A 25,158-nucleotide genomic window follows, 5' to 3' on the forward strand; every position below is an offset into this window, starting at 1 on the left:
CTAAATCACTGCTGTCAGTGAAAACGTGGCCCCAGGGGAGACTAGTCATCAATTAACGGATGTCAGTGGGAAAATGACCACCAGTGGAAAAAAGGCCCAGAATCATTGATGTCAGTGGGATGGATAATGGCCCCAGGAAAGAATTGATCCCCCCCCCTAGATCATAGGTGTCAGTGCGATTGTGTCCCCCCAGGTAAAAATTGCCCCTCAATTTACTAGTGTCAGTGTGATTGTGCCCCCCCCCCCCTTTAGAATAGCCCATAGAGCATTGGTGTCAGTAGGATAGTGGCCTCAGGGGAGAATAGCCCTCTGTTTCACTGGTGTTAGAGGGATAGTGGCCCCCAAAGGTAAATAGCCCCCTAAACTATTGGCGTCAGTGGGAAAGTGGCACCCAGAACAGAACTTCTACCAAATGACTGTGTCAGTGGAATAATGGACCCCAGGGGAAAATGGCCCCTTAAATTATTGGTATCAGTGGTGGTCCTTACCTTAGAACAGGAGCCAGCATCACCTCCAGGTTAAGACTGACGATCCTTCATAGCATGCCACAGTCTTCCATAGCTGAGCCACATCCATAGCTGTGCCAGAACTATTACTATTCCTATTAATTATTATAGCTCATTGGGTGCACTTCAATTCACCCAACAGAGTAATTTCAGGCAGAGTACTTTAATCTATAAAAAAGTAGTAGAGATGCCTTGACTTTTTGTTGACGCAGTGGGCGGGGGCCTTCAACAGGATCCTCCAGTGGGCCAGTCCCAGCCTGGGGTGACAACAGTAGCCATGGCAGAAAGAAGGGAGGTCCCGACCCAGCACCAGGAGGGTGGTCCCGGGCCTGGCAGAAGGAGGTAGGTCCCAGGCCGGCACCGGGAGGGAGGTCCCGGGCCAGCACCGGGAGGAAGGCCCCGGGAGGAAGGTCCCGGACCAGCACCGGGAGGAAGGTCCCAGGCCGGCACCGGGAAGGAGGTCCAGGCCAGGCACCGGGAAGGAGGTCCAGGCCAGGCACCGGGAAGGAGGTCCAGGCCAGGCACCGGGAAGGAGGTCCAGGCCAGGCACCGGGAAGGAGGTCCAGGCCAGGCACCGGGAGGGAGGTCCAGGCCCGGCACCGGGAGGGAGGTCCAGGCCCGGCACCGGGAGGGAGGTCCAGGCCCGGCACCGGGAAGGAGGTCCAGGCCCGGCACCGGGAAGGAGGTCCAGGCCCGGCACCGGGAAGGAGGTCCAGGCCCGGCACCGGAAAGGAGGTCCAGGCCCGGCACCGGAAAGGAGGTCCAGGCCCGGCACCGGAAAGGAGGTCCAGGCCCGGCACCGGAAAGGAGGTCCAGGCCCGGCACCGGAAAGGAGGTCCAGGCCCGGCACCGGAAAGGAGGTCCAGGCCTGGCACCGGAAAGGAGGTCCAGGCCCGGCACCGGAAAGAAGGTCCAGGCCCGGCACCGGAAAGGAGGTCCAGGCCCGGCACCGGAAAGGAGATCCAGGCCCGGCACCGGAAAGGAGGTCCAGGCCCGGCACCGGAAAGGAGATCCAGGCCCGGCACCGGGAAGGAGGTCCAGGCCCGGCACCGGGAAGGACGTCCAGGCCCGGCTCCGGGAAGGACGTCCAGGCCCGGCACCGGGAAGGACGTCCAGGCCCGGCACCGGGAAGGACGTCCAGGCCCGGCACAGGGATATGGCCTGATGATGGAGAACCACTAGACTATAAGGAAAATGACAGAAGACTTTGTTTGTGATGTCAAAATACATACATGAGCTCAACCTGATCACCGGGAAGCGCTCCAGTGTCCACGGAACACACAAAGTTGGCATCGCCCGTCATGTCCGAGTATTTCCAGAGTCAACATTGAGCAACTGTTTAACAGCCTACAGACTAAATAAACAGCCCTACACCAAAGCCAGAAACACACGGAGTTGGCATAGCTTCTCCACTGAGTAAACCTTTTTGGAAGGATTTCAGCACACACACAATGTACAGTATTTATAAACATCCAAATGAACGTTCCACATTTTTCCCAGAAAGAAAAGCCCCATCCAGCCAGTTCACCTACTTATAGAGCGTGACAGTGCATAGTTCTTTTAGCTAAATAGTTTTGTATGTTCCTCTAATAGAGACTATAAGTGGCAGTTTCAACACACCATTACACAAATATGGTCCATTGTTGTCACAGTGAAAAATGCCATGCAGCCATCACTGGAGTGCGTGTACAGGGAAGTGGTTGTAAAAATGCTGCAGGAGCAACAAAGAATTAAAAAAGAAAAAGGTGAAACCAGTATTTTATGGGAAACCATTTATGATACAAGAAATGAGGTGTGCTCTGACGTGCTGCAGCTTTCAAAGCACATTGTGAGAAGCTCACAGCATGCAGTGAAATCAGAGTAAGCAATCTCAGTCCAGGAGCGGAGCCGCTACAACTGTGCAAGACTTGTCATGATATTCCTGCCCTGGTCAGTACAATAAATGTGATCCTAGCAGAAGGTAGCTGATTTGGGCATTGTGCAATTGAAATCAATCCCCCCCCCCCCTATACACCCAATGGTGGCTGCTATCACCCTGCAGGAACGCCTCAGGGTTCCATCTCGCCGAGTACGTGCCCTCTGCTTCCTATCTGACAGTCCACTTCCTGTTTTTATTATCTAACAGAATTCCAGAGCATTCCAGTGCGGCTGCATCACTCTTGTACGGTTGCAGCGGGGGTCACATATTGAAAACGCACGCTGATCTGCTGCATAAACTGCTCACATGCGTGTGGGCGAAGGATGTGAGCAATATTCACTGCGATCCCGATGCCGCACGTCCCCAAATTTCCGATCAGCAGACAATGAACAGGATGCACGGGTGATGACGATTAAAGTAAAGGATGCCCCCAGATGACTCCTATACACTCCTATGTGTCCTCCTGCCACCTTCCCTGACTCTATTACCACTGCAGCCTCTGGGATAAAACACAAACTGATTCATAAATATATAAACTCCATCTTAAAGCGGGGTTCCACTCATTTTCGTGTTTATTAAAAGTCAGCAGCTACAAAAAGTGTAGCTGCTGACTTTTAGTAAGCAACGCACTCACCAGCAGGAGCCTCGATCTTCTCCCTCTCCTCTCGGGGGCGCCGGCATCTGTAGTGTGGGCATCCAGCTGTGACAGCTTGCGGCTTCACGCCCGTGCTGCGCGTTTTGAATGGCCGGGCAATCTTCTGGGACCTCTGACTTGTCCCAGAAGATTGAAGGGAAGCAGGGGGAGAGGAGAACTTCCACTCGAGCCGCCTAGGCGGCCCAAGCGGAAGTGGGAGCGTGTATCAGTCATATCTAGGTACCTGCTCCCCCCCCCCCCCCAAAAAAAAAAAATGACATGCCAAATGTCGCATGTCAGGGGGTCAGGAGTATTTAAAGCAGAAGTTCCACTTTTGGGTAGAATTCTGCTTTAAGGCTCCATTCACATCTAAGCGTTCCATGAATGGATGCAAAAGTGCACGTTATGCCCCCCATTTACAGAAAAATGCGCATCATGCTTGTGATACCATTCATTGGTAATAAGACCCCAAATGCAGCGAGAAGACTCGTCTATTTCCTGCATGTCCAAAACATGACAAACGTGCCTGAAAGCGCTGTGAAAAAAACGTGTGAATCTCAATGGCCAAAAAGATACTTCTTTGCCATGTTTGTGGCATGTAAGGTGGCTCATTCATATTAATGGGATGCTCTATGGGTATAGCATGAAAATACGCACAAAACCCACGCAATCATGTGAATGTAGCCTACCAAAGAGTCATAGGTACAGAGTACAATAAATTAGATGTTCCATCAATGAGCGATTTCCGCCAATGTCTGTACACTATATATGATTTCTTGTATACATATCATTATTTAAAGGATAAACCCCCTCGTTTTTAAAGCCAACACTGCTAAATGAGTTACATTTTTTAAACAATGTATAACATTGGATTATTTTTAGCAGAACTGGCAAAAAGAGCTTGTACACAGCAACGTCAAACCTCCTCAATTCCTGCCCGCCCCCAAGCTACAGCTAAAAATTTGGAGGCGGGATCGTTACTGGGCTGGCTGCCAATGATTTCCAGCCTAACGCAAACCCCACCTCCCCGAATCTCAGCTGGCACTTTGGGGTACACTTTCACAGTCCGTTTTCTCGGTTGTTCCAGGTTTTGTGTGTAGCACAGTGGCTTAGTGCTTAGCCCTTCTGCCTTGCAGTGCTGGGGTCCCCAGTTAAAATCCCAGCCAGGAGACCATCTGCATGGAGTTTGCATGCTTCTCCTGTGCTTGTGAGGGTTTCCCTTCAGATACTCCAGTTTCCTCCCACACTCCAAAGACATGCTGGTAGGAAAAAATAGTTCCTATCTATGATGGCACTTCTCCTTTGCAGCACTAGCATCCTTCATTCAAATCCTGGTCAGGAGACCATCCACATGGAGTTTGCCTGTCCTCCATGTGCTTGTGGAGGTTTCCTCCCACATTTCAAAGACAGCTAGAATGATAATTGGCTCCTGTCTAAAAATTGTCGCTAGTATGATATTCTACATAGCGTGCCCTAGATGGCTGCCATACCTCCAATCTGGACAACAATAACCCGATAAGTGTTTTGAGTTCTTGGGGAAAAAAGCGCTATTGAAATTAAAAAAAGAACTAAAGGTAAATTATTTTTTTAGATTTAAATGGTGTGTGTGCCTGGATCATGGTGAACGAGTGAATGGTGGCTATCCTCCAGGACAAATTGCCCCTGTTTGAGAAAACCTGGGACCCTTGGATGAGATATCTGGCGGGACCCCAGTAGCATGTGAGACTCTCATGGGGAGCTCCTCTGGGAGCCCCTCTCCACGGCTATTTGGCTTCTTTGTGACGGACCTGGACACCACCCTCCCCTTGCCCCCATATCTTACTCCTTCTTTACCCCCCCTACTCCCCCCTTTTTCTTTCCCAGACTTTCTTATCCTCTCTTTCTATTTTTCCTCTTTTTTTTTCTGCATCGCTGTTGATCTATACTTTCAAAGACGCGGCCCCCTAGGGATCCCGTTGGGTTTGACAGTGCCGCCTGGAGCAGCCTTACTATGCACTATAGTTCTGTTATCTGGTACAATACTGCGGCTACATGGTTCCCCTGAGGCCGGGGGTTGGCGAGGGGCTGGGGTCTGGACGTCCGCCCCTCTCCACTCGGCGCAGTGTGTTCCCCTGCGGGGCGCCGGGAGGGGGCGGATCCGGGCCTGGCCCGGACCGACCGGCCGGGGATGTAGCAAACAATGTATCACTTGGAAATATTGTATGTTGTTATGAATCCCTGCGGAGACTGTGTCACTTGTTGTGTTTTTAAGTTGTACCTATGTACTCCACAACGGACGTTCTCTACACTGTTTTATTGTATATTCTTTTTCTTTGCATTTAAAACAATAAAAATTTATTGAAAGTAAATGGTGTGTGTGACGACGTCCTTGCGTATGACGAAACGTACGTTGGGTGGACCCTCATTGGTGGAGGCGGAAGCATGCGCAGTGGAGGGCGACGTCGGCCATCTTTTTGGATTGAAACATCTACATCCATGCTGACACACCAAACGCTACTGCCACTCTATTATAGTAAGACAAATATATTACACTCACATATTAGCAAATGGTCCATTTGGATATATTGCACTATGAGAGGCTCCCTTTGTGTCTTTGAGAACCATGTTTACAGGGGATAAACAGCATTTGGAGTACGATTAACTACAGATATCTACTGGGATGATGTTCTGTGCCTGCTGATATCAGTTGATACATACTGCCTCTAAGATTTTGTGATCTGGTAAGGGTATTTAATATGCCTCTATTGGTGGTGGTTCTGTGTCACCTGGTTTTTCGTGGGAGTGTTGGTGGATGTCATGGTTAATCAACACGTGGATATCTGTTATTTATATGGATTTTAACAAGGACTATTCCTTTTAAAACTTTTATGTGGACTTTTTATCATTATTACAAGCGCTACAATTCATACCCTTTAAATGGTGTGGTGTGGAGAGGGATTACAACCCTTGTCGGGTTTTTATTGCCGCTTGTGCCTCCGTTAGAGAGATTCACTTACTCTATGTGACCGTTACCACCAAGAGTGAGAGTGAAAGAGAATACCAAGTTTTGGGTTGTCACTAGAACAGGAACAGGGGGGAAACCTTCCAATTAGGACACTGGTTCTAGTGACAACCAAGGATTCCCTCACTTGTAAGGTCCCTCTCAGTTCCTGTTTTGGCTACGGGAGAAGACATGAAGAGAAATCTCCCCAATGGGACACAGATGGCAAAAAAAACTGACAGGGTTTATATCTCTCCCTTGCTCTATCCAAAATAAAAATAAAAAATAGAAACAGTTTTGCCTATAGTTTTACTTAAAAAAAAAATAATAAATTGTAACAATATATATGTTCACAGATTATTATATTACAACAAAAAAGGTTTTCAGCATGTGGATGTTTTGGCAAAGAAAACCAACAGCAAAGGCAGTGCTAGGGGCTGTCACAATAGAAACAAAGGAACAGGAAAGCCCATGGGGTAAAAATATGGTTGTGGGAGGGGGCATCTCCTTTCAACTCCCCAAAGGAGTAGGACATTACCTTGACCCCCCCCCCCCCCCCAGAGCGCATGGTCATGGTCAACCGAAGCCAACCAACGAGGTTCTAGGTGGGGCGCTCTCCTGAAGAGAGAGACTCCCCCCCCATTTTACGGGAGGAAGGAACCTAACAACCACACATCCTCCCCTAGACTTTAGCGTAGGCCCAAGGACTCACACCCTTCAATCTAGTGAGAAAAAAAAAAACACACAAAAGTGAAAGGTGACAAAACATGAGGATACAAAAATAAATAAATAAATAAGTGGCTGTGCAATGTGCACAGGCTGGGTCCTGAGGTCTGGTCACAAAAATTGCCCCGGATTTAGCCAAAAGGACCAGCCCTAAAAAGTGCAGTGCAGAAAAAAGTTGTTGGTGCTTTGAACTTGTGCCTTTTCACACCATGGGGTCCCACACCGAAGTGTTACTAAGAGCATCCCTTGGGCGAACATTACCAGGAGGCACAGACACCACCTTCTCTCCGCCTTCCCAGGCCATGGCTAGATAAGGTAGATTCATTCAAATCAGGAGGAACTAGGCCCATCCAGTTTTCCACGGGAATTACCTCCGTGCCCCAACTGCCTGTGGGCACCCCAGTTTCTGTTCCAGCCAGTACTAGCCTTCAGAGCCCCGATCATACCAGCAGGGATACTATAACGCCAGCCATTATAGCTGCCGGAGAGCCAAAATGACGGCACAGCACCCCTACTGGTCACTGAAAAGAACAGATACTACACTTGATCTTAGCCAAAAGGGCGAGAGGCAATTAACAACAATGTGTAATATGATTGGGGGTGGTGCAGTGTTGAACCACTTGCCAACCGACCGGACTATAGCCAAATGACAGCTACAGCACGGCCGGCTTCTTCTGGGAGGGCGTATAATGACGTCCTCCCAGAATCCTGCTTCTCGCGCGCATGCAGAAGTGTCCGTATTGACCCGGCGCATCATGGATCTTGGTAAAGGGCCAATGACAGCGGCCCTTTACCATGTGAGCACTCCGTCCAATGACGGAGCGATCAGTTGTCAACAAACCGGCGCATGCCCGCTTCAGTTCTCTCCTCTACTCGCACACTGTGCACAGTGATCAGTATATATAGCATGCAAGGAAGAGAGAGAGAGACCACAGCACCGCTCACACCTGCCTCCTCCATGCCTCAGTCATGCCTCAATCATGCCCACAACTTTGTGTAAAAAAAAATGCGTTTTCATTTTCTTTCCACATTTTCCAAAGACTTGTGTAAAAAATAAAAAGGACCTGTTAAAAAGACTCATTATGTCTCACAGATTATTAGGGTGTTTAATTTCCAAAATGGGGTCATTTTGTAGGTGTTTCCATTGTCCTGGTGCTCCAGGGCCTTCAAAAGGGCGATAGGTGGTCAAGATATTATATGTGTAATTTATGCTCCTGGAACGTCTGGAGGTGCTACTTGGATGTTGGGCCTCTGTATGTGGCCGGGCTGTGTAAAAGTCTCACACATGTGGTATCGCCATACTCAGGAGGAGTAGCAGAATTTATTTTGGGGTGTAGTTGCAAGTATGCCTATACTGTGAGTGAGAAATAACTTGGTAATATGACAAATTTAAAATTAAAAAAAATAAATCTTAATTTTACAAAGAATTGTGAGAAAAAAATTACAACTTCAAAAAACCCCCCATGCCTCTTACTAAATACCGTGGAATGTCTACTTTCCAAAGAGGGGTAATTTGGGGGGTATTTGTACTTTCCTGGCTTGTTAGTATCTCAAGAAATGAGAAGGTGAGGCGGTCAGTACATCAGGTGTGATCAATTTTTAATAATTGGCACCATAGCTTGTAGACTCTATAACCTTCACAAAGACCAAATAATATACACTTAATTTTTTTTTATGCCAAAGATATGTAGCAGTATAACTTTTGACCAAAATGTATGAAGTAAAATTACTAAATTTGAAAAATTTGAAAACCGAAATGAAGAAAATGCATTTGTTTAACAAAATTTTCAGTCTTTTTTCATTTATAGCACAAAAATTAAAAACCCAGTGATGATTAAATTCCACCAAAAGAAAGCTCTATTTGTGTGAAAAAAAAACGAAATTTTTATATGGGTACAGTGTTGCAGGACTGAGTAATTGTCATTCAAAATGTGAAAGCACTGAAAGCTGAAAATTGGTCTGGTTAGGAAGGGGGTTTAAATGCCCAGTGGGTAAATGGTTAAGATGATTGGGGGTGCAGCAAAGTTTCTATCCCTAATCTAAATTGGAAAGTAAATGAAGATTGATTAGCTCCACCTGATAAATGGGAACCCCCACACATAGTCAACTACCATATCAGAAAATGTTCAATATAGAATAATTTAAGACACCACAATATAATTTGCATAAAAGCAGGGAGGCAGCGCTCCTAGGCCAATGGTATAAAGATCAGAAATAATTTGCATAGCTTGGGTCAATTATTTTTTTAGACATATAAAAAAAATACATAACATTTTTTTTTTAAAAAAATACCTGGACCATTCCATGGGTGAGGCTCCACCGCATCCTCCGTGCTGTCGGCAGTTTCTGACTCTTTGTAGTTCACTCTCTCTTCCACCTCTGCACTCTCAGCCTCTGTAATAAAAATAAGAATAATTAAATGACTCACATTAATGAAGAACGTCACTGCATGCTCTCTCCAGGTGACCATGAAATTTAACAAGTATGGCCAGAGCTTCTCCTATTCTATTGCAAAGAAAGGCTTAGAAGAAGTGTAAGGCACAGAGTTGACATTGGAGTAACAATGGCCATAGCAGTCAAGACAGCTGCCCTAAAGCCTTGGGGTTTTAGGGAGGGGGGTGCCCTATTAAGAAGGCATGTGGGGAAAACTAGAATGTTAAGTTTCTAATTCAGAAGAGCTGAATTCTGACCTCAGTATTGACGCTTGTCACAGATCCCACTCTGTGCAGGAAGAAGCACTTGTTGAGCTGTCTTTGTGTAGATTTATTGCCCTCTGTCATTGAAGTTGGGTTCCTGGTTCCTAGGATGTATATCAGCTTCTCCGCCCTCTGTTAGGACAGCACTGATCACACAATCTCTGCTGTACGGGAGGCTCAGGCTTCAGCCGATGGATATCCACCTCTGAGTGAATGCTACTCTAGATCTGAATTTGGGTCCAGTGCTCTACCAACACACCTTCCAGAGACATGACATTTGGAGAACTTCCTCCACTATGCAAAGTAGAATGGTCAGAAACCCCAGTAAGGGGGGGGGGGGGGTTACCTCCTTCACCCAAAAGGAAATCTAATTTGGGATTGAAGAACGTTCCATACAAATCTGAAAGTTCTCACAATGCACCTAATGTTATGTTCTCCTTTTTTATCTGAAATGAAGTCCAGCGTGTTTCAGAGGCTCATTACTCCCCCTTCATCGTTCAGCATTCAGGATACTGCTCATTCCGGTCACCTGAAGGCATTATCTTATCCTTGTGTTACAATGTGTTAACCAGTATCCTCCCCAGTTGCTATCACCATCTAGGCCAGTGATGGCGAACCTTGGCACCCCAGATGTTTTGAAAATACATTTCCCATGATGCTCATGCACTCTGTAGTGTAGTTGAGGATCATGGCAAATGTAGTTCCAAAACATCTGGGGTGCCAAGGTTCGCCATCACTGATCTAGGCCCTGATGAAGGGAGTGTTGACGACCGAAACGCATTGAATTTTTCTTGTGATTTCTTGTTGTGTGAAATAAAGATTTACTGGTTGTATACTACATATCTGTGATGCTCACTCTCTTTACACTCCTTATGGGCCATACACACTATAAGATTTTCTGAAGACTTTTTCCTTTAGACTTACCAAAACCATATAATATGAGGTCAAACCTAAACACTGGCAGGCCCTTGCACTAAAAGGTAAATCTGAAGGAAATCTAAGCACAAAAGTTGGATAGTGTGTATCCAGCTTTAGACTACTCTGAGGACTCCTAAGGGCAGAAAGCCACCTCTGAAATTTAGATATAAAACCATAACCCTCCTGTGTGGGCCCAGCGCTCTACCAACATACCTACTGTTGTGCTTGCACAGACTCAACATTTGAAGAATTTCCTCCAAGTAAAACAGAGCATTATCCAGTAGACTTTTGTTCAAATGTTTGTAAAGAAATTCAGAAAAATGGGTTGTCTGAGAATTGGATAGTACAATCATGGACTGGACAAATTTCCTAAGAAAACCCTAAAACATTTTGTTTGATTGTTATGCCAATTATTATTACTATCATTCAGGATTTAGCCCCGGTTCACACTTATGCGATGCGGGAAGGCTGCGAATTCGCAGCCTGTTCCTGCATCGCAAACGCACCCCTGGCAGTTCACACTGCCATATGCGATACGCTGGGGGTGTCAATGTAATCTTAACGACACCCCCAGTTTGATCGCATATCGCAGTGCGATCTTACAGTTCGCACAGGATCGGATCGCACAAGTGTGAACCACTGTGCGATCCGATCCTGATGCGGCTGCAAAAAAGGGTCCTGTGCGTCTTTGCTGCGGGTGCGGTGCGAATTTAGCCATACAAAGTGTATGGCTAAACTCGCACCACACAGCCGATCGCATGTAATGAAGGAGCATTGCGCTCCGACATTACATGCGATCACCGCAGCCGCACTAGTGTGAACCGGCACTTATAGAACGTCAACAGTTTGCTCAAAGCTTTAAATCAAGGCAGACATTACAGTTACAATACAATTTGGTACAAGGGGAATCAGAGGGCCCTGTTGGTTAAATTGTTTGAACTTTGCATTCATAAACACATATATATTACAAAAAAGTACATCCCCCCCCCCCAAAAAAAAAGCACATTTACGGTTGGATATTCAAAAATTTATTTTGTTCAAGAAAAAAATTTTTTCCATCATTCTTTGATTTTCCGATTTTCCCAAGCTCTATGGTCGAAAACGATTGGCAAATTTATTGCATTAACTATTGCAAAATCTAACCAATGTTTTAAAAAAGGAAACCTTTTTGAACAAAATTGTACTGGTGTATGGCAAACGTAACAGAGTAGGATAGTCAGGAGACCCAATGGGAATGTTATCTCCGTCCATCCAAAAGGAAGAAAGAAAATTTGGGAATGTTCTTATCGGCCCACCTAATATTGCCTTCTTTCTTCCTTGGTGGTCTCTTATCAAAAACGTTGGTCATACACGTTTCGACTTTATTATCAAATCAAGTGCAATTCGATCATTTGAACAGGCATAACCCCTTAGGACCGATTTAGATCAGATTTGTTCAAGCTGAGTTGATAGGCCAGGACAGAAAATTATCAATCATGTTGTTTCAATTGGCAGCACTGAGATGTCTTACTCACGAGTACGATCATATATCTATCGGTCAGGTTGAGAGATTTTATAGTAAAAACAGAAATGCGATTGCTCTTACGATCACATCTTCTAACTCTTGTTCAAAATCCACTACCCTCTGTGTGTCATATCGATCAAATCATTGAGTTATCAAATACTGATCGGTTATTCCGATTGGAAAATAAATCTGTCAATATAAAAGCATGTATGGCCACCTTTTTATTTTAGCTAATAAAAAAGAAATGTGCCGAGATTACCGATATAACTTTTTGGGTGTTTTTGCAGTCCTCTATAAAGATCAGGGGTCTACAAACTTTCTAAACGAAGGGTCAGTTTACTGTCCTTCAGACTTTAGGGGGGCTGAACTTTGGCCAGTGAGAGTAGAAAATGTCCTAGTGTCATTGGAAGCAAAACAGTGCCAATCTTTAGTCTGAGGAATAGTGCCTCATCATTGGTGTCAGCAGGAGGAATAGTACCCCATCACTGCTCTCAGCAGGAGGATTAGTGCCCCATCATTTGTGTCAGCAAGAAGAATAGTACCCCATCATTGGTGACAGTGAGGAGAAATAGTGCTTCATCATTGGTGCCAGCACAAGGAATAATGCCACATCACTGGTGTCAGCTGGAGTAATATTGCCCCATCACTGGTGTCAGCGGGAGGAATAGTACCCCATCATTAGTGTCAGTGGGAGGAATAATACCCCATCATTGGTGTCAGTGGGAGGAATAGTACCCCATCATTGGTGTCAGTGGGAGGAATAATACCCCATCATTGGTGTCTGTTGGAGGAATAGTACCCCATCATTAGTGTCAGTGGGAGGAATAATACCCCATCATTAATGTCAGTGGGAGGAATAATACCCCATCATTTGTGTCAGTGGGAGGAATAATACCCCATCATTAGTGTCAGTGGGAGGAATAGTACCCCATCATTAGAGTCAGTGGGAGGAATAGTACCCCATCATTGGTGTCAGTGGAAAGAAAAAGTACCCTATGTTTGGTCTCAGTGGGAGGAATAATACCCCATCATTCGTATAAGTGGGAGGAATAGTACCCTATCATTGGTGTCGGTGGGAGTAAAAGAACCCTATCTTTGGTGTCAGTGGGAGGATTAGTACCCCATTCATTGGTGTTGGTGGCTTGGAAGGGTGACCATCACTGGTATCAGTGGGTGGAATAGTCATTTGCTGTTGGTGTCAATTGCAAAAAGGATGCCCCCATTGGCGTCAACGAGAAGAACAGTCCCCCATGGGCTAGATATAGACAAAGGGCCATATACGGCCCCAGGGCTGCAGTTTGAAGACTACTGATATAGATGAACGGCTCTACTGACCACAGAGCATAGTCAGTGATGGGATGGGGAGGAGGGGCAATCCCATCCGGCAGCTCGGGTGTTAATCAGTCCAGGTCTTTTTCCTAGCAACGGGCTGATAATAATTCTCCCCATTAACAGCAGTTGAAGATGGTGTGATAAGCCTATCAGCCTATGACAGTGCCTGCGATTACTGCACAAAGTGCATGTTTGCATACGGCCCGGCCATGATAACCAGCAAGAGCCGAGATCGATACTGCCCATAAAAAAGACGACGTCAGGATTATTAATAGCCACCCCGGGAGGATGATTAACATCAGATCGATGGGGATTAAAACCGCACCCTAATATACACTTTCCAGGGAAAAACACTGAGCTGCGTCCAATCGCCAGCCATTGGAGGATGCCGCGGCACTCTAAACAGGGAATACATTTAACCAACAACTCAAAAAGTTTTCACTCTGACAAAAAGTTTAGCTAGAGTGCTCCTAGCATCAGATAGAGAATTCCATGTTAGCATGATAATGTGTCAGTGTATTTATTTCCTCTCACAGAGACCATAGTACTTCCCCCTGACATGCTTTTGTCTCAAGAAGGAGAGCGCCATCTTTGTTCAGGCATTGTCCAAGGCCACCATCTACTTCCTGGACTGAGAGTTTGGCTCAGAAATAACACAATCATGTAAATCCTGGTGCCTGTGTTCGCAAATATCTGAAACAGATCAGCTCCTTGTTAAAAAAAATTTTTTAACAGTGTTAATATGTTTTAGACTGACCGCTGGGGTAGAGGAGACCAAGGAAATGCTTCCTCCTGCCTGCAGCAGAATGATGAGATCATCTCAGCCTAGGCAGTCACTGAATGGAGTGATGGCTCTTTAATGAGAAAAGGTGGATCTTTTCTGTAAACTAATACTGTTACAAAATAACTGTGATGTCATTCATGAAACTACTCTATGGTTTATTTTCAGCAACTGAATCCTGAGCCTTTGCACGCAGGGCTGACTGTAGACAAGGAAAGGTTACAGCCTGTATTACCCTAATCAGATACCTGCCAAGTCACAGAGAGCGTTATTAGTAACGTGGACAAAGCACTTGTAATGCAGCGTCACTGGGGCAGGTCCCTTATCGCTCGCTATCAGCGTTATCACTTCCTTTGACTTGACAGTCAGCATTAGGGGGAGGGGAGGGATACCTTTTCCCAGCATGGAACTACAAGTACCAGCAGTGACAGATTAGACTGGCAAATTTGAACGTTTGGATAGAAATCTCGAAGCTACTACGTAGTATTTCCAGGACTTCCATCAGATCATATTTGGAGACATTGAGTGCAGTGAACTGGGTGGGGGGGGGTTCAGAAATATAAATAATTTTAAGCCAGTCATACATGGATTGAAATTCAGCTGGTTCAGCAGAGGCCAAGTTTTGATCCATGTATGGGCAGGCTTGTGTACAGCCAGCCTGTGGGGTTTTTCCTGAACGATCGGTGCCACCGGCTATAACCAACAACACTGATCATTATATTCTGACGGCAGGAAAGACTCCTTGCTTTGAGAATAAAATACCACAGCGAGAAGGATTCCTACATCCCATGGATGGGAGAATTGGATCTTCTTTTTTTTAACCTGATTTTTTTTTTTTTTGTGTCAATGTATGGGCTGCCTTACATGGTTACATTGTTCCAGCTTGGGCCAATGTAGCTATCTATATACTAGTGATCGACCGACATAGTTTTTTTTATTACCGATACAGATATTTTGGTCATTTCGGCAGATATTTTCGGACATTTAAAAAAATGTTTTATTTTTTCTTCAAGGTAATGTTGTGGAGGGATCTAGGGGTCTAAAAGACCCCCAAACCCCTCCTCTGCACTTAAAAACATTCAAAACGCCAAGTTTGGCTGTTTTGAATGCTGTAATATTTTTTAATTTGGCGCCGAGTACCCGGAAGTGATGTCATGACATAACTTCCAGGCTTTTACATGGAGACCCGATTAGAGCCGAATGCGGCTTTGATCGGGTCTTCTCTTCGGCGGCCATGCAGGATGGTTGCCCGGGTCTCCCGGCCGGATGGGAGACCCGGGCGAGCCACGGAAGGCGGTGGGAGGGGGGACGTCCCCTCCCGCTCTTTGTAATGACAGCTGAGCGGCTTCTCAGCCGCATCAGTTGTCATTACAAGACAGCCAACCGTCGGCTATGGACGCCGGTACCGGGGTGATGCCTCTAGCTGGAGGCATCACTCCGGTACAAACACTTTCCCTAGTAGGGATCGACCGATTATCGGCAAAGCCGATGTATCGAGGGCCGATATGCACTTTCCCTGATATATCGGAATCGGCCCCTGAGGTTACTGATATCGGCAATATCAGTAACCTCAGGGGCCGATTCCGATATATCGGGGAAAGTGCAGATCGGGTCTCGATACATCGGCTTTGCCACTAATCGGTCGATCCCTACCAGATACCATACCTGTAGTATCCCTCTAGAAGCTGGAAAACACTACAGAAAGCACCCTTACTACACTACTACTCCAGTGATTGCTTCCAGGGTCCGTCCTGAGTGGCTGCCGTGCTGCATTGTGAACATAGGTGGTCGGCCGTTGGACACGGGCGCCAGAGATCGCTTCATCGATTTCACCCTTTGTAAAGTTCACCCACACACACAGCTGTTATCGCAGTAATCCATTACGCCATGTATAGGTACACAGTATTATAGAATAATAATACATAATTATTAAGCATGTGTACCTGAGCCGCAGAGGGGTGTGGCCTCTTCACGCAGGTTCTCCAGTGGTTCCGCTTCACCCGTCTCCTGATCGGAAGCCTGCGGCACAGAGCTGCTCGGCTCTCCTGGTAATGAAGGTAGGAATACCTGAGTGAGGATTTGTCTCAGTGAACTCAGCAATTGTAAGAAAGGGGAATTTTCTCCATAGTCAGAGACAACCAGCAATCTCTGAGAAACACAAAGCAGTAAACACAGCAGCTTCATAGGAAACGTCCAACAGAACGCCATAAAACAATATAATGATCATATATACCATGGTAGTGTACATAGAGATATATTGTGTAACATTTACTAGAATCTTCTCTGTGTATATAAATGTTACAATTCTCATGTATTTGTTCTGTGTAGATCATCATCCGTTCTCATCCTCCCACCTGTACCTGGAATAGTCTGTGTCACTGCCCCTCCCACAATGATGAATTTCCCCTGCACTAGTTTGTGTCTCTGCCTCTCCCACAATTGTGAAATTTCCCCTAGAGTACTTTGTGTCTGCTCCTCCCACAATGATGAGATTTCCCTACAGGTGTTGGTGTCTCTGCCCCTCCCACAATGGTGAAATTTCCCCAGAGTACTTTGTGTGTCTGCTCCTCCCACAATCATGAGATTTTCCTACAGGAGTTTGTGTCTCTGCCCCTCCCATAATGGTGAAACTTCCCCAGAGTACATTGTGTCTGCTCCTCCCACAATAATGAGATTTTACTGCTGGAGTTTGTGTCTCTGCCCCTCCCACAATGGTAACATTTCCCCAGAGTACTTTATATGTCTGCCCCTCCCACAATTGTGAAATTTCCCCAGAGTACTTTGTGTCTGCTCCTCCCACAATGATGAGATTTTCCTACAGTACTTTGTGTCTCTGCTCCTCCCACAATGGTAAAATTTCCCCAGAGTACTTAGTGTCGCTGCTCCTCCCACAATGATGAGATTTCCCTGCAGTTGTTTCTGTCTCTGCCCCTCCCACAATGGTGAGGTTTCCAGTAGTTTCTGTCTCAGCCCCTCTAAATTGGTGAGATTTTTCTGCAGTCGTTTGTGTCTCTGCTCCTCCCACAATGGTGACATTTTCCCCATTACATAACCAATTTACCCCCTGAGAGTGGCAGAGATACCTTCTGCTTCCGGTGCGTCGCTGTAAGATGGGCTTGAAGAATCGCAGTCCGCTATATCTTCCAGGTCAGAAATGGAGCCATCTTTTTCAGAAGCATTCGACTCAAATGCCAAACTTTCCTCCGTCTCTTCCATTTCGCCAAGTAATCCTAAAATTAAAAGAAAAAAAAATCAATTTTATATTAAAAAATGTTTTTGTCAGGGCAAAAGAAAAACATATTTAGCAGATCTTTGCAATACACGCACATTTACCCATGTTTTATCCCTTTAAACAGGTTGCAAGGACAGAAAAAGAACTGTTGATGTGCCAGAAATATGGTGTGCCCCAATGTTCTTCTATGGCATGACGACACAGCTCTGAATTCCTAAGCATGTGGTGTCAGCCCTGCCAACCTCATTTCTCATTTTCCTCCTTATCCCCCCGCCTTCTCCTCGTCAATCCCCCCCCCCCCCATCGCCTCATTTCTATAACCCCTCTACTTCATCTCCTCCCCTGCTTGTTTCCATAGCCCCTCCTCCCCATTTCTTTTACCCCTCCACATCCCCCCCCCTTTCATCTCCATAACTGCTCCTCATCCCCACCCCTCCTCATTTCCATAATCCCCTCCTCCCCTTTTCCATCACCCCTCATCTCCATAACTCCTCCTCTCCATAACTCCTCCGTTCCTCAGACAGAGAGTACTGGAACTTATCAGCTCATGGGATTTCTGGCAGAATCAACAAGTATTTTTTGCACTTATCGAACAGATATAAGAACACATTTTCAATGGTATATTTGCAGGGAGCAAATACAAGTAGTTCATTGTTATGGTTTTCATTTACTTAATGGAAAAAAAAGTTATCTGCAATTTCCCTGCAGTAGTTTGTGTCTCTGCCCCTGCCACAATGGTGACATTTCCTGCAGTAGTTTGTGTCTCTGCCCCTCCCACAGTGGTGACATTTCCTGCAGTAGGTTATTGCCCTGCCCCTCCCACATTGGTCAGATTTCTCTGCAGTAGTTTGCGTCTCTGCCCCTCCCACAATGGTGCGATTTCCTGCAATAATTTGTGTCTCTGCCCTTCCCACAATGATGAGATTTTCTGCAGTAGTTTGTGTCTCTGCTCCTCCCACAATGGTGAGGTTTTCTGCAGAAATTTGCGTCTCTGCCCCTCCCACAATGATGAGATTTCCTGCAGTAGTTTGTGTCTCTGCCCCTCCCACAATAGTGAGATTTCCTGCAGTAATTTGCGTCTCTGCCCCTCCCACAATGATGAGATTTCCTGCAGTAGTTTGTGTCTGCCCCTCCCACAATAGTGAGATTTCCTGCAGTAGTTTGCGTCTCTGCCCCTCCCACAATGGTGAGATTTCCTGCAGTAATTTGCGTCTCTGCCCCTCCCACAACGATGAGATTTCCTGCCGTAATTTGCGTCTCTGCCCCTCCCACAATGATGAGATTTCCTGCAGTAGTTTGTGCCTCTGCCCCTCCCACAATAGTGAGATTTCCTGCAGTAATTTGTGTCTATGCCCCTCCCACAATAATGAGATTTCCTGCAGTAGTTTGTGTCTGCCCCTCCCACAATGATGCAATTTCCTGCAGTCGTTTTCGCTTCTGCCCCTCCCACAATGATGCAATTTCCTGCAGTAGTTTGCGCCTCTGCCCCTCCCACAATGATGAGATTTCCCTGCAGCAGTTTGTGTCTCTGCCCCTCCTACAATGGTGAGTTATCCCCCCAGTATTTGGTGCCCCCATTACTCTAAACAATATAATATTAAATTCTCTGTTGGATGAATAAATGTATATATTAAACACACACAGAAGTTCAGAGAATCAGACATTTATAGCTTTCTACAAATATTTAATTGAAAGATTCTATCCGCATTTATTTTTCCACTGCTCATTACTCTTTAATGGCATTATGAATATATTTGAAAAAAAAAAAAAAGTAAAAGCAATACATGGTTTCCACCTGTTCTATCACACCACGATAGGGGCAAAAGATGGGACCTTGTCATTGAAATGAACAGATTCCGCACAAACAATTCTACTCACTCTGATCAATATCAATCATATTTTACACCCAAAACCTCAGCGAGTTCCGGCTGGAGTCAGGAGCGGCGGCTGCGCAAAAAAAAAAAAAAAAAAAAGGCATTCGGCAAAGGTTTTTGGGAGACGACCGGGACGGCGCGCGGTTGCCAGCAGACCTCAGAGGCTCCCTGACTTCAGGCGTGTATATTTACGCAGCGAGAACAAAGGCCTTATAATCTATACATAGCGCACAACAATGAGCGTGGAGAAAGGAACCGCCGGAACCAGCGCGGGCGAATTTTCTAATTCTGCTAATTTCAGTTCCAGCACAATTAAAGTCTGTGCTGATAATGCTCAGAAACAATCAGCGGCTAACAAATCGCTTCTCTCCTCTTGTAAATTTAACGTCGTTAAGCTAATTCCTTCGTTCACGCCTGCACGGCTTCTGGGTGTCTGATAAAATTAACCCTTTGCGGCTCCGGTCACATGATCACAGAGGATTCAAACGCCTTCCCGGAAAATCCAACCCATGTTGGAAAAAAGTTTGTGAGGAACGAAAAAGGATCTCTGCATGAAAGGCTGCGATTTTTATGTTCACCCGTTACAGGCTGGAATTCATGCTCCCTCAACCCTTATAAGGCTATTAGGTCATGGTGCAAGGAAGGGTACTCAAACCATTAAAGTCCCACCACTGTGTTTCACAGTTGGGGTGAGGATTTGGCATTGGTGTGCAGTGTTTTAGCCATACATATATATATTTGCACACATTTAAGCTGGCCATACATGGATTAAAATGCGATCCGTTCCTACTGATCCAGTCGAATCTCAATTCACATATGGCCATTCACATTCACGAGATGTCCAACTATCGGTAAACTTCTCATGAATTGGCTTATTGGTAAATTTTCACTTGATCAGCACATGCAGCCAATCAGCTGCAGAGCTGATTAGTGTATTCTGATGGCAGGGGAGTCCTGCTGTCAGAATACATCACAGCGGGGAGGATTTCCCCATTCACTTCGAATGTGTGGATGGGGAAATTGGCCATGTATGACCAGCTTAAGCAAGAAGCCCAAATCTGTTTTTTAGCCTTTCCCTCTCATAATAGTGAGATTCCCCCCAGTATTTGGTGTCTCTACCCCTCCCGCTAAGGTGAGAATCCCTGCAAATCCTGTAAATTGCGTCTCTCTTTTGGACCCCCCTCCAAAATGGTGAGGATTGTCTGCAGTAGTTTGTGCCTCTGCCCCTCCCACAATGGTGAGATTTCCCCACAGTAGTTCGTGCCTCTGCCCCTCCCACAATGATGAGATTCCCCCCAGTATTTTGTGTCTCTACCCCCCCCCCCCACTAAGGTGAGAATCCCTGCAAATCCTGTAAATTGCGTCTCTCTTTTGGACCCCCCTCCAAAATCGTGAGGATTGTCTGCAGTAGTTTGTGTCTCTGCCCCTCCCACAATGGAGAGATTTCCTGCAGTAGTTTGTGTCTCTGCCCCTCCCACAATGGTGAGATTTCCTGCAGTAGTTCGTGTCTCTGCCCCTCCCACATTGGTGAGATTTCCCCACAGTAGTTCGTGCCTCTGCCCCTCCCACAATGGTGAGATTTCCCCACAGTAGTTCATGTCTCTGCCCCTCCCACAATGGTGAGATTTCCTGCAGTAGTTTGTGTCTCTGCCCCTCCCACAATGGTGAGATTTTCCCACAGTAGTTCGTGCCTCTGCACCTCCCACAATGGTGAGATTTCCCCACAGTAGTTCATGTCTCTGCCCCTCCCACAATGGGGAGATTTCCTGCAGTAGTTTGTGTCTCTGCCCCTCCCACAATGAAGGAATTTCCAAGCAGTAGTTTATAAACATTTCCAAGTAAAAATTATAAAATCCATTCAATCTAAGAAAACAAATCCTAATTATTTGCCTGGACTTGATTGGGCAGTTTTCATTTATTGTACCTGACTTGGGTGACACTGCCATACAGCGAACATAAAATATAACACTTACTTTCCAGTGCTATGTGGAAAGTGAGCAAATCTTCCACCCAACCTTCATGATGCCCATTACTCCGCCCCCTAGGACCTAGGACTCCTCTCTCTATGTGCTTTGCAATTTTAGACACCAGGAAAGTCCATTATCAAGCCTATCCTATTAACATGCATTATGGACGCAATTTGCACGCATTTTTTAAGCGTTTGCAATGCAACGCTTCCTCCTCTGTGCTGTTTTTCTATGGTATGGATTCTTGTCCTATCCTCTCAGCTAGTGATGCTTTCTAAACGCATCTTGAAGGCCTTTGTAGCACATTCACAATCATGAGTGAAGGTGTTTGGGAAACAGTAACTCCAGCCGAACGCTACAAGTCATTTCTTTTGACGTGCTGCAATGCAAACACGACCATGTGAACAACACTATCCACTGCAATACACAGAGCATTGACAGGCATTTAAAAGGCTTAAAAAAAAAAATGCAGATGAAACCCCTGTCTTTGACGCTAATTAGTGATCGATCGATATCGTTTTTTATTGCCGATACTTTTATTTTGGTCATCGGATATCGGTATCGCCCGATATTTTCGGACATTTTAATTTTTTTTTTTCCCACAGGTACCCTTGTGGGGAGATCTGGGGGTCTAAAAGACCCCAAACCCCTCCTCTGCACTTAAAAGCATTCAAAACGCCAAGTTTGACTGTTTTTGAATTTGCCGCCGAGTACCCGGAAATAAGATCATGACATCACTTCCGGGTTTTTTACATGGAGATCCAATCAGAGCCGAATGCAGCTTTGATCGGGTCTTCTCTTCGGCGGCCGTGCAGGTAGGATGTCCTGGTCTCCCGATGGGACGGGAGACCCGGGCGAGCCGCGGAAGGTGGCGGGGGGGGGGGGGGTTGTCCCCTCCAGCTCCTTGTAATGACAGCCGAGTGGCTTCTCAGCCCCATCGGTTGTCATTACAAGTCAGCCGACCGTTGGCTATGGACGCCGGTACCGGGGTGATGCCTCTAGCTGCAGACCAGTGTTAATTTTGGCAGCAAATTTCAATTTAGTTTTAGTCTTAGTCTTAGGACTAAAGTGGCATTTTAGTTTTACTCCCATTTTAGTCCTCTGCAAGTGTTTTAGTCATATTTAGTAGACTAAAACTCCAGTACATTTTAGTCGAATAAAACTCCAGTACATTTTAGTCGACTAAAACGTCCTACATTTTAGTCGACTAAAACGTCCTACATTTTAGTCGACTAAAACGTCCTACATTTTAGTCGACTAAAACGTCCTACATTTTAGTCGACAAACGTCCTACATTTTAGTAGACTAAAACGTCCTACATTTTAGTAGACTAAAACGTCCTACATTTTAGTAGACTAAAACGTCCTACATTTTAGTAGACTAAAACGTCCTACATTTTAGTCGACTAAAACGTCCTACATTTTAGTCGACTAAAACGTCCTACATTTTAGTCGACTAAAACGTCCTACATTTTAGTCGACTAAAACGTCCTACATTTTAGTCGACTAAAACGTCCTACATTTTAGTCGACTAAAACGTCCTACATTTTAGTCGACTAAAACGTCCTACATTTTAGTCGACTAAAACGTCCTACATTTTAGTCGGCTAAAACTCATTTTAGTCATCTATAATCGAATGGGTGCAGTTCAATTGTAATTTGTAATGCATTATTTAAGCATTTTTCTACAATTTCCAAACTCATTATATACTACTGCTGGTCCTGGAGTGAAAAATCGAATATGTTATTATTTATGCTATTAAGTTTTGAGCATGCGCCTGTGTAAATTTTGGCAGCAAATTTCGATTTAGTTTTAGTTATAGTCTTTTGACTAAAATGCCATTTTAGTTTTAGTCGTATTTTAGTCATCTGAATTGTTTTAGTTGTATTTTAGTCGACTAAAATTGTGTTAATTTAGTAGACGAAAATGTTTTAGTCGGTTTTAGTAGACGAAATTAACACTGCTGCAGACGTCACTCCGGTACAGCACTTTCCTGGAATATCGGTAACCTCCGGGGCCAAATCCGATATATCAGGGAAAGTGCAGATCGGCCTTCGATAGATCGCCATTGCCGATAATCGGTCGATCCCTAACGCTAATCCACGACCAGGAAAATGATCCGGAACCACAGTATTCATCGTACGCAGAAATGTTGGAAAATTCCGCCACCACCAACTACCTATTCCTTTCTCAAAAGCTGAAACAAGCTAATCTTTCGCCATCGTTGCACAGTTGGCCAAGGTGTGGTGGATCCCAGCAACGCCCCATTCTAATCGCAGTCAGCGTTACGCTTGCAGCAGAGCGCGGCTCTACTATGTAGCGCAGCAGGACCATCCAAGAAGCGGACGGGTTAATTAGCATTTGACAAAAGCAACATTTTCACACCCCGTCTAGATTCCGCCGCGGGAACAGCGTGCATGAAAACTGCCCTCGCAGGCTAATGGAAGCGCCCCGGTTAAGGAACAAAGGATCTTTTCAGCTAACTTTAAATTCTCTCTCTGATAAGCATCTGAGATCAAACGCCAGCCGTTCAGCCCGAGATCAATGCAATGAATTTAGTCTTCTGGCAGACGGAAAAAAAATATATAAAAAGATTTAAAAGAAATATGGTGATTTGTGACCCAAATTTCATCTCATCCCCCCCTCCTCTCTCTGATTCTTTTGTCACTTACATTGCTGGTCCAAAGAGCTGACAATCCAACACCCAGGGCCGCTGAGGTCAGACCTAAACACTTTCAATTTGTATCCAATCAGGCAGGCCCTTACACTACATAGTTGAAGGAACATCTAAGGCCCCTTTCACACTTGTGCGACTTCAAAGTCGCACAATTTTACCGCGATTTTGATGTGAGTTTGACTGGGCTTGAATGTCTTTGGCCTTAAAACGCTTCAAAATCATGCCAAAGTAGTGCAGGGACTACTTTAACCACTTGCCGACCGCCGCACGACTATTTACGTCGGCGGTCAGCCCCTCACAGGCAAAGCGACGTAGGGCTACGTCGCTAGCCTGTGAGGGTCTAGGGAGAGAGCGCGCACCGCTAGAGGCGCGCTCCCGCTCCCGCGTGGTCACTGACCCCCCCCCGCGCGTGTGACCGGCGGACTCGATGTCCGCCGGTCACTCGCGATCGTCTGTTAGAGCGGGAGAAAGGCAGGAGGCTGATGTAAACAAAGCCGCCTGTCATTCGCCCCTGTGTAGGAATGGTGATCACACAGTTCTACTATGTAGGACCGTTGATCCCTGTTCCTACACCTCAAGCCACAGCCAATCAAAGTTAGGATCACGCCCCTAGGGACACACATAACCCCTCCCTCTCAAAAAAAAAAAGTTAACCCCTTCACTGCCAGTGTCATTTTACAGTAACAGTGCATATGTATAGCACTGATTACTGTAGAAATGTCACTGGTAACCCCAAAAGTGTAAAAAAATGTCAGTCAAGGGTCCGATCTGTCCGCCGCAACGTCGCAGTCCCGCAAAAAAAAAAAAAAAAAATCCCAGATCGCCGCCATTACACGTTAAAAAAAATAAATGACAAAAATCTTTCCCTTTGTTAGTAAACGCAATGACTTTTGCGCAAACCAATCAAAATACGCTTTTTGCGATTTTTTTTACCAAACATATGGTAAAAAAAAAAATTGGCCTAAAATGTTAAAAAATTTAGATTTTTAAATTTTTTTTTTGGGGAATTTCATATAAAAAAAAAAATGTTAAAAATATTGTTATTTTTGCAAAATTGACGCTCTTTTTTTGTTTATAGCGCGTGATCAAAAAAAAAAAAAAAAAAAAATCGCACAGGTGATCAAATACCACCAGAAGAAAGCTCGGTTTGTGGGGAAAAAAAAGGACGTCAAATTTGTTTAGGTACAGCGTCGCACGACCGCGCAATTGTCCGTTAAAGTCACGCAGTGCCGAAATTGCAAAATACCCCCTGGTCAGGAAGGGGGTAAAATCTTCCGGGGCTTAAGTGGTTAAAACGCTTCAAAAATCATGCCAAAGTAGTGCAGGGACTACTTTAAAGTCGGTGCGACTTCAAGTCGCACAGATATGAATGGTACTCATTGGAAATAATGGAGAACGACTTGTCATGCGATTT

The 25,158-nt window shown here is 45.5% G+C and overlaps 1 protein-coding gene across 1 annotated transcript in view; it reads right to left on the reverse strand.

Annotated features, from left to right (window-relative positions):
- The window catches only part of ZFPM1 (zinc finger protein, FOG family member 1), a 181,132-nt gene that overhangs the window by 63,688 nt on the left and 92,286 nt on the right, over positions 1-25,158 (reverse strand). Inside the window, exons 2-4 of the mRNA XM_082269561.1 lie at positions 17,079-17,225; positions 15,939-16,040; positions 9,057-9,158 (exon numbers count right to left, since the gene is read on the reverse strand). Coding sequence (XP_082125687.1) covers positions 9,057-9,158; positions 15,939-16,040; positions 17,079-17,225 — 351 coding nt within the window. The remainder of the gene's footprint in view (positions 1-9,056; positions 9,159-15,938; positions 16,041-17,078; positions 17,226-25,158) is intronic.

This window comes from Pelophylax lessonae (genome assembly GCF_965119305.1).
Source record: "Pelophylax lessonae genome assembly, chromosome: 10".
NCBI classification, from domain to species: Eukaryota; Metazoa; Chordata; class Amphibia; order Anura; family Ranidae; genus Pelophylax; species Pelophylax lessonae.